Source organism: Trachymyrmex cornetzi, unplaced genomic scaffold (genome assembly GCF_001594075.2).
Source record: "Trachymyrmex cornetzi isolate Tcor2-1 unplaced genomic scaffold, Tcor1.1 scaffold482, whole genome shotgun sequence".
Taxonomy (NCBI): domain Eukaryota; kingdom Metazoa; phylum Arthropoda; class Insecta; order Hymenoptera; family Formicidae; genus Trachymyrmex; species Trachymyrmex cornetzi.
In genome coordinates this window covers 101,030-111,350 of record NW_017299641.1, presented here as the reverse complement: position 1 = coordinate 111,350, position 10,321 = coordinate 101,030, and the positions used below count along the sequence as shown (strand labels likewise).

The following is a 10,321-nucleotide window of genomic DNA, read 5'->3' as shown; positions in this document are numbered from 1 at the left end:
GTCTCTGTTCAACATCTTTTTAAAAATATAATGAAATTTTAACTTACGTATTCTATACGTTAGTTATCTAGTCATAATTTTCTCTATAATCGCGATAACTATTTTTTTTAATTATATAATTTTTAAAATTCGCGCATTTTTTATAACCACAGAGATCTTTTTTCTCGTTAGAACTTTACCTCTGGAACTTTATCAGGACCAAATATATGAGTCCCTTTTATTCATATATATAGTATCGGAAATTCAATAATTATTTCGATTGGTACATTAAAATTCTGTTTCTATAATAATGTGCGTCGCGGAGAATTAATTAATCGTCTTCAGTCGCGAATTTCAAGCTCATTGTGCACACGATTAACTTGAAAGATTATAATTTTACTCTGTGTGTAACTCGGTAAATTTGCGTGCAATAAACATTCATAAATCTATGTATTTTACTAAACGGAGCATAAAGAGATTACATATAATATCTATTGCCAATTTTTTTTGGATTTCTCGCTCGTAAGCTAAATTCCATATTGCATTGATTTTATATTGTGATAATCATGCGTTCGAGACATGATTTCGCAATCACATCGCGATATCATGGAATAGAATCGTGAAAGGTACAATCGTACTATCTAACGTATATAAATATTCCCGATTATTAACGTAAACAATAACACTCCTTTTTTCTATAAATTTACGTCTCACATATTTAATACTAAAGTCTATTTTGGAGCATAAATTGTTTCCATAACGTGAGATTTAGCTATTTAAGACGTTACAATATAACGTCTATTTTCTATAAACCCAATAGTGTCGCTATTCTCTTTAAACCTGATTTGCGCAATTTTATTTTCCGTGCAATGACGATATTATAATTTTTTCAATGATATATTTTTTTCCTAGATAAAATCCTGCTTTATTTAATCTTGTAAAACCTTTAAACTTTTTTTCTCGCAAGTTGGTGACATATAAAATTTCACGTTTCAAGATTTTCGAAATTATGTATTCGAATTTATCGCATCAAAATGTGGGATATTGATGAGCCAATATCAAGTCTCAATTTTTCGATTTGGCATTATCATGCATATACATAGTATCATCTGTGTACGTGGTGTCATCTTATTTTATCCATCTGACAATTTAAACGATGCCTGCGTTATTTATCCTGTGACATTTATAATCATATTATACTTTTATTCGGCAATTTGGCAGACTAACAATTAAAGGTTTACTGTACTCGTCCGTTAATTTTAGATCCCGCATTCCGTGAGAACGAAGTCGTCGGTGGACATTGTGGTCGCGTTAAGAGGTAGCGTCGTCGTCGAATTGCCGACGCAATACGGCATTACCTTGCCGTGAAAGCAGGTACCAGAGCAAGTGTTGGTTATAATCAGTAAAAGGCCAGATAGTGCAGCCATAATACCGGCGGTCATCAGCCCGAGCGCCGGAAGCTTCTTGGACGAGAGGATCGGCCCCTCCTCAAGTTTGAGATAACAGAGACCCGGTAGAATGTAAGCTAGCGGCACCGCGGCGAGGATTCCGTTCAACTCGAGAACGATGCCGAGGCAATCCGTCAACATGGAGATCAGGTATGCCATGCATATTATCGTCAAGGTGATTATCAGGTACTCGCGGTCCGAATTAGGTATGTAAGCCTCGTGTCCTTCCAATTCGTCTGTGCCTTTGATTGCTGTCATGAGTACCTGGATCGATAATAAATCGCGATCATAATAATTCTTGCAAATGCTCCAATTTACAAGAGTTTACAAGAGTACGACTTACAGAGATTACCCTTATAAAAAGAACCCTATATTAATTACATGAGTAGTTCAAGTATCAATAAGATTTTTTTTGTGTGAATACAAATCAATGTTGATAGATGTCAACCTTATACTCACAGAGCACCTTTGATATTCATTATTGAGCCTTATGTCTATTGCATATTTTGTTTACTATATTGTAAGTTACATTATGCGAAACTAACTCATTTCACCGGGATCCAATTTTCCTTATGATTAATGTCGGATTTCATACTAGAAAGTAGTAATTAATTATTTATTTTTAGTATTAAAAGTACTGTTGTAAAACTCAAAATAAGTAATTAATTACTATCTTTTTAGTATTAAATTGGGGTCAGATTGTACAAGGAGAAGACGAGCATTAGAGACATTACCTCGCGCGTAACGAAGCATTCGATAGGGAAGGTAAGCAGTATGGTGCCGCTAAATAACACCCTGGCGAAATTCATCAGATCGTCGTCCCAGCAATAATTCTCCATGAGATCGCCCTGAACATATGACGTGAAAGTCGCGTAACCGGCGACTCCGAAAGCCGCGGCGATCAGGAAAGATGTAAAGAGGGACCAATGTGTCACGATATCCCACTTCTCTTGGGTCGCTCTTTCAATTGAGCTGTAAATCAGGAAGGTATTGTGATGGCACATGAAGGCGAACGCCATTATACCGATGGACGGAACGATCCCCGGGAAATTGGCGAATCTCCAGCTGTCCTTCTGACTCGGACTGTAATCAATCGACATCTATGATTACATATAGAGATTTTACAGGAGGTATTAATGAACTACAGGCGAAAGTCTGTACTTCTCACTTACACCAAGGCAGACATTGTGCCCATCCGGATGGCGATGGCGAGGAGAATGAATCCAACGCAGACTAGAGAGAGGAAGGAGATTTTTGCTAATCGCGCGACGTTTCTGTACAGACAAAGCGGGACGGTGATGCATAAGGTTGCCAGGAGGATGACGACTTGTCGATGAGCGAGAATGTTCGTCTCGTCCATCCCTGTCACTCTTATTAGAACCTTGGTCACTGTATCACCGACGACGACATTGTATGAAACCATTGCTGTAACGTTAATAAAATTATTTCATAATTGCGCGTTGGTTAAAAGTTGATATATAATTTCCCTACTTTGAATGTGACAAATAATTTTAGAAAAAAGGAGAAAACTATTTTTCAACTTGATAGGAAATGATTGATCAAATAATCGACGAAAAGAATACGCTATGACAATTTTTACTATTTTTTTTTAAAACTACCTTTTTTGAGTTGTGGCGATCTTTCTATAAAGTTAAATTAATTAATTTTTATAATTGATTGAATAATATTTATTTAACTCATTCATGGTAATTATTCGAAAATTATGTCTTTGAGTTGTGATCAATACAAAAGTCGATGCAGATAGATAAATATCATTACATTATTTATTTATCATTTATTAAGTTCTATGGGATAGTATTCTTTTAAGTACTTATAACGTTCTAATACAAATTGCCACTAACATTACCTCAATATTATATAATTTCTCACTGAACGGTATAAATGTAATATAATATCGTAAATAACACATGTTGCACATAACAATTACATTGTTGACTAGGAAAATAAATGTTTACTTGCAACTATTCAAAGAAATATTTACTCAGATTTAGCTAATTTTTTTTTTCAGTGTATGAGTTGTGTAGGGTACATACCTATGAACGGATACAGTAACTGTAATATCGTAAGAATGTAGAAACCGGCACGACCGAAACTCGCTCGCATCAGACCCTGGTAGCTCATCTCGCCGCAAATACGCCCGCTTCGCACCATGAGAATTAACGAATAGTCGGTCAACGCCGCTACTAAAATTAACAGGGCGATGCCGAGACCGAAGCCGGCTTGATGCAGAGCGTACGGTATTCCTGAAAAATTTATATTAATTTAGCCGACATACTTTAAGGGTGCGGCTTCACCGAATATCAAATGGATTTCTTTTATTTTTTTACGATCTTTCAGAAAACACGCGGTCTCAAAACTATCATTTTTTTACATTTACCGATAACTCCGCTGCCGATGATGGAATTGATGAAATTGAAACTCGCAAGCGGCAGGCTGCTAAATTTGCTGGACTTTTCTACTTCTTCATCCTACAATATGCGTTGACATTAGAACGAATGCTTTTGTTTGTATTTATAAGCTCTAGAAAAGAACATCAACGCATTCAGAGTTTCATAATTACATTAATTAAACGTCACATTGTGTATTCAGACTCGTACCTGCGAATATTCTATGAGCACATTTTCATGCTGATGAATATTAACGGCACGAGGGAATGGAAATGTCATTCCCAGAGAGGAGCATAATAAAAGTACATTGATGGTAAATTAGTTGGCAAGTAGGAGTTAAACGATTTACACGATCACAGTCAACGGAATAATTTGGAGCGATATCGAAAGCGAAGTAGAGGGGCGTCGTAATAAAAAAGCGTTTCTTGCAAGCGGGAATGATAGCGCATGTTCATACGTCAGGTCGAAGGCCAACGGCCGTGACAAATTGACGAATTGAGCATTGAAAGAGTGCATCGTCCTGCCGGAACAACATTACGCGGGACCAATCGATAGGCCAATATCAGCGAAGCTACTTGGGAAATTTCTGCTGCATGTCAATTAATCCGCTTTGTTGTTCATGGGAATCTAATCGTGTAGATTCGCAAATTAGAACGTAATGAATCGCTGCGTCCGTAGCGATTACTTCGCTCGTCGTTCCAATAAGAGGGAGATAAAACGGGTGAAAGAAAGCGAAATAGTTAATTTCTATAGTTAATAGAACGCAAAAAGAAAGAAAGATTTTGCTAGATTTTGTTATCTAAAAATTTAGCTAACAAAATGAAAATAATTGTTGTTTAGACTATTAAAGTAATTATGTACAACATTTAAATGAGTTGCTAAAATGTTCAAACTTTTTGCAACATTGTCATCAACGATTAAGTGTTCTACATTGTATCTTATGGAAAGAACAATTTTACTAAAGTATCTAAAAATTTAGTTAAATACAAATCCGAAAATAATTTTGTTGAACTATCAAAATAATTAAGTAAGACGCTCAAAGCTGGTTGCTAGAATGTCAAAACTTTTTGCAGCATTGCTCATTATGCTTGAACGTCCTACATAATTATTTTGACTGTCTAACAAAATTATTTTCAGATTTGTATCTAACTAGAATGAAATAAATTTATTACTTCAGCTTACATTGTCAAGAAAAAAATTTGATTCAAAATCCCCATCTAGTTAAATTTTAGATCAGATATTTCAGCAAAACCATTCTTTCCATATAGATTTGTAGATATACAGAGTTCTTACCCTAACTAATCGTCTCATGTCATCATAGGATTCTTCCGATGCGATGCTGCCGGCCTGTTGAATTTTGAAACAATGCATTAGTCAATCATAGCGACAATCGTGTGTCGGTTTTCAAAACGTATCCGATTCCTTTTTCGCTCGTATATCGAAAGAAAGCCCAAAAGGGTAACGCTCTTCTCTCATCCCTCTTGTCGCTCGCATTTTCCCTCATTCGCGGATGTTCGTGCACCCATACGAATACTCTTTATTGACAGTAGTTCCAGACGGATATAACAGCTCTTTGCGAAAGAAAAAATCAGCGCAGGAGAAATCATGGAGACATTGATTGAAACGAGCGTATCGGGCGAAATGTCATCGCAGAAATTTCTCATCGAGGATGGAATTGTTAAGGAACTCTCCCTCTCTTCCTCCCCCCCCCCCTTCTCTCTTCTTTTCAAGATGACGGAAACTTCCAATCTCGAAGATATCAGAACCGTTCGTAAGAAAAGCCGTAATTGCGCGTTTCTATTCGCGCGATTACAAGTAGGAGAGAATCGAGAGAAAATCGCGCGAAACGGAATGAAGATTACGACTTTCCTGCGCTTAAAAACCGTGCGGATTAAGAGCAGATAGAATTAACGAGGTAGCGAAAGTGGCGTTGTAGTAACTTTCTCGTAAACTTTTTACGTAGCAAAACCGAGAGGATACTCGCGATTCTCCGATGCATCGTTTGCAAAATTATTTTGCAAATCACACGACGGGGTTGCTCGATAGTTGTGCAGCGACTATCTACTTCTCAATTGAGACCAATTAAAAGTAACATATCATCTGTGCTATAATTTCGCACTCAACATAAATGTAATATAAGTTCAGGGTTGGAAACGTTACTAATGTCCATTTCTATTAACTTTATCCTAGATTTAACCTACTCTTCATCTTTTTCTAATTCTTACAAGAGGAGATTTTGAAGTAATCCTCACTGATTTTAATGAAACTTGACAAGATTAAAAGTGTATTCCCTTGAATATAAATCGTCCTCCATTTGGCCGTAGACGGTCTACTATCATTTCTAAAATATTTCAATATTAAATTTGATAATGGCATTCCCTTTACGATTCATTAGTATGTTTATGCTCGAATATTTATAATTATTAATTAATTGCTAGTGTGGCTTGAACTCGAGTCTGTAAGTTAAGAGGCTGTTACCATATCCTCTATGCTACAAATTAATACTTGAGTATGAATGCTGTCATAAATTAAAGAAAATGTCGTTATCAAATTTAATATTGAAATATCTCGGAAATGGTAGACTGTCTACACCCAAATGGAAGGTGATTTGTATTCAAGAGAACATACTCTATAATCCAGTTAAATTTCATTTAAATCGGCGAGGGACATTTTGAAGCCTCTTATTAGAATTAAAAATAGATGAAGAAGTTGAACCAAGATTAAAATTAAGTTACATTGGTAGAAACGAGCACAATTTACATAAAACCAACGCGGTACCGTTACTTTTTATAGAAAGTAATTTTTTTCTTTTTTATAATGTTAAAGTAAGATATTAAATTTAGAAATTACATTATTTAATAATCAATATTAATTTGTGAAAATCAATTTTAAAGCTTAAAATTCTAAGCTATTCTTATGCTTTTCTTTGTATTAAATTTATATCTAATAAATCTTCGAGATATATATATTTCTTTGTATTAATATTTTTATTTTTTAACAAATGCTTTATTTTTATGAGGTATTAGATTGTAATTTACAAACGCAGATTTTATTAAACACTGTTTGTGAACATTAATCGTTATTAAGAGTTCATTCTAATATTCACTACCAATACTGAAAATTTATAATTCATACATATATATGTATGCCACATATTGGCAGTGAATATCGGAATCCGGCCTAAGATATAAAGTACAAAACATTTTTCAATATCTAAATTTCTATCGGAAAATATTTTAGTCATTTAAAAAAAATAGTACGATCTATTGAGTAATTAAAAATAATAAAGGATTAAAATAACAGTAAAATAATGGCTGAATCTCTGTTGTCGTTACAAAGGAAAAAGAAACTATCGTTACCGATAAGAGTAATGAAAACGATAACAACGTTACAAATAACGCGTTACCTCTCAACTTTGAATAAAACACATGGTGTTACACAACAGTTACATTGTTGAATGCGAAGTTATAACACGGATGTTATGTTACTTTTAGTTGATGTCGACTGGGACTAGAAGATCCCGAGAGATACATTTATTTTCTGAATAAAATTTCCTCTAGTACGAGGAAAAAACATCATATGACAAACAAGAAACATAAAGAACATATTTTACTTTGCAGCATATGTTGCTGATGAAAACTGATAGGGAATTTGGTTAAACGCATTAGTGTATATTAAATCCGTTGTATATCGATTTAACCTAAGCGTAAAAGTAAAATGCAAATATTTCAAATTATTAAATACATATTTTACTTAATAGTACATTAAAATCGAGGATTTCATCGTTTATGTCCAATCGAATCCGCTATGACAATTAATTATTTTTGCTTGGATTAGCAGAAATAATAATATATTTTATATATTACGAAATGTTATGCAGATATTTTACATTGTGCTACAAACATATATATAGAAGCTTAGAGTACAATCAATCAAAAAACTTATGCTGCAATCAATTTTGTTAGATCAATTTAATTATATCTAAAAAAATATTACGTCTATATCAATATTGTATTTTTATTACAAAAAGTTTAAATTTGTGTAAAAGTAATTCAAGATGTAAGACTTCTCTTTCAGTTTATAGGAGCTTTTGGACGTTTTAAATTGCAAAATGTTTCGAATAATCCTTTTGTAAAATGTAACATCTGTGAATAAAAATATCATAACTTTCGTACTTTCCAGTTAAATTAAATTCCGTCGGTATATTCCAGAATATCAAATAATTTTTACTCTATTTTATTCGCGTAATAAATTTCGATAAAACGTAAGAAATAAAAAAGACGTCGGGAAGAGAGAACATACACGAAAGAGAGATGCGAGACTCGTTGTAGCGCGGTTTAATGATCTGCATATCGTTTCGCCGGCAACGATTTTATTCGTTCCGGAAGAGCGAAATGGGGACGTGTTCGGTCGACGCGGAAGACCATGTCCTTTGTTGAACAGAATAAGATAGAGACGGCTTACTCACATCCTCAAAATTCTCTCTCGCATCCAGGATGTAGCTCTTCTCGTTGACATCGGACGCGGCGTGGACCATCCTGATCTTGTGATCAGGATCCTTTTGCGGTGAGGGCGGCCTAACTTTAACGGGAGAAATGATAGCGCGAAAAAAACTAGTGCGAAACTTAAAGGGAGGGAACGAGGTTCGCGGGCAGGTCCGTAGACGTCTGAAGTTCCGGCCTGTCTTCTGTCCCTTCTTCAGCTTCTCGTCTTTCCCCTCTGGTTATCCGTTCTCCCTCTCTTGTACACTCGATCCGCTTCCCTTATTCTATCCCTCTACTCACGCACGCGCGTACACATATTTTCGCCAATTTCTCCCTCCGTCTCCACCGCGAGCCTCAATCACACCCCATCATCCTCCCCATATTTTATCCTTTCTCTCTCCTGTTCTCGGTAAACCGAGGATCGCCAGGCTCGCATCCTCTTCGTCTAGCAACATGTATACCCACGTATGCGCACCCCTCGTATCCTCCCTTCCGCCCCCTTCATTCATCTATCTTGTCCCACCCTCGCAGCCTCCCAGCTTTCTCCCCCGGTTAACCGGTCGCGTCCTATTTCTTTTCTATCTCTCGTGCTTTCCCTTCGTCGAGTATCGAAGCGCGGGAACGACTGGCAGCTGGATTTATTGATTCCGCGACGTATATATCTTCCCCGTCGATGATTCTAGTTTCACCGGAACTACATTTCGCGTGCAGGACTCATCCTGCGTTTTATTTTTTTATGAAATACGTAAGCCGCACGCGCACGAACCTCCGCATCAGATCGTTACGATATGCACGGGTTTAATATAAACTGATATCTCGCTATTTGCAGAAAAACAGGTCTGATGCGTTATAAGAATTGGATTTTATAGTTTTCAATATATAAATAACTTTATCAGTCTATTAACTTTTCATCAATCTTGTAAATTACCTATCAACAGCATACACGTCAAACAGAATTTTTTCTTAGAATTTATCTTGAAAATATGACAGTCGTGGAACAACATTGTATTTCGAAGAATTTTAATGTAAATCTCTCTCAGTCATTAATAAAACTACAATAAAGTATACAATTTATAATATTATATTGTACAACTATTATATTTTCAGGGTAAATTTTAAAAGAAAAAATTCTCTCCGTGTACGAGATTTTCTCTAATGCTCGCTAAATTTCTACCTGCAATGTAAATTAACTTAATCTTAATTTAATTTACTTATCTTTTTCTAGTTCTAAGAATTAGAAAAAAATAAAGAGTAAATTAAACCGAGATTAAAATTAATTTACGTTGGTAAAAATGAACAGTTTACTAGCGCTAGCTCTCCGTGCGGGTAACATATAATCAAAGATCTTGAACACGCCAGTAAATTTCACGGCAGCTTTCAGATATATTTACAATTCTATATTACATTTTTACATATTTGAACAACAATTTCACATTATAGATTCTCAGGAGAGGACCTGTCGCAGAGTATAATTATTTGACTGTTCGTTACCGAGACCGCTGTCGAGGATAGTTTCAAGCTCTTAGTTACATTTTATACACAATTTTAATATAGGAACAGAAACGAGAATGTTAGTTACAAGCTTTAGCCGCTGCCAATCATTAACAACTTTTCTATCACACACATTTCCAGTATTATTTTATACGAAAAGATAGTCCACTGTAACCGTTATCGACATACGAGCATCTTTTTGTATCTATCTTAATTTTGATGAGTGCTTCATGCCTGAATTCTGTTTAAAATTTTTTCGACACATTTCACGCGAATTTATTCCGGTTATTAATACCTTGCATTTATGGCTATGGTCCACTTGATGCTACAAATGTTTCGAAGCATTTTTTTATTGGTCAATTAGTAAAATTCTTTCTTCTGATTGATCAATCAAAAACTTCGAAGCATTTGTAGCGCCAAATGGACCGCACCCTATAACGTTAAAAACAAATAAAAATATCATTATGCTTCTATATATGTGATTAATAATGCACTCACTTAAATATTGTTT

The 10,321-nt window shown here is 35.2% G+C and overlaps 1 protein-coding gene across 1 annotated transcript; it reads right to left on the bottom strand.

Annotated features, from left to right (window-relative positions):
- Positions 1-644: 644 nt before the first annotated feature.
- Positions 645-9,171, bottom strand: LOC108765306 (putative sodium-coupled neutral amino acid transporter 11). The gene is made up of 7 exons (XM_018513967.1): positions 8,304-9,171; positions 5,129-5,182; positions 3,826-3,916; positions 3,482-3,691; positions 2,600-2,852; positions 2,162-2,510; positions 645-1,691 (listed from the first exon to the last, which is right to left on the bottom strand). The coding sequence occupies exons 1-7, from the start codon at positions 8,370-8,372 to the stop codon at positions 1,239-1,241; spliced, it is 1,479 nt and encodes a 492-aa protein (XP_018369469.1). The 5' UTR covers positions 8,373-9,171; the 3' UTR covers positions 645-1,238.
- Between the last annotated feature and the right edge of the window lie 1,150 nt (positions 9,172-10,321).

Excerpts from the sequence above, each read along its gene's own strand:
- LOC108765306 (XM_018513967.1), bottom strand. The coding sequence starts at position 8,372 with ATGGTCCACGCCGCGTCCGATGTCAACGAGAAGAGCTACATCCTGGAT. Across the intron at positions 5,183-8,303 it reads CGAGAGAGAATTTTGAGGAT|GCCGGCAGCATCGCATCGGA; the intron begins GTGAGTAAGCCG and ends AAAATTCAACAG. Across the intron at positions 1,692-2,161 it reads AATGCTTCGTTACGCGCGAG|GTACTCATGACAGCAATCAA; the intron begins GTAATGTCTCTA and ends TTATCGATCCAG.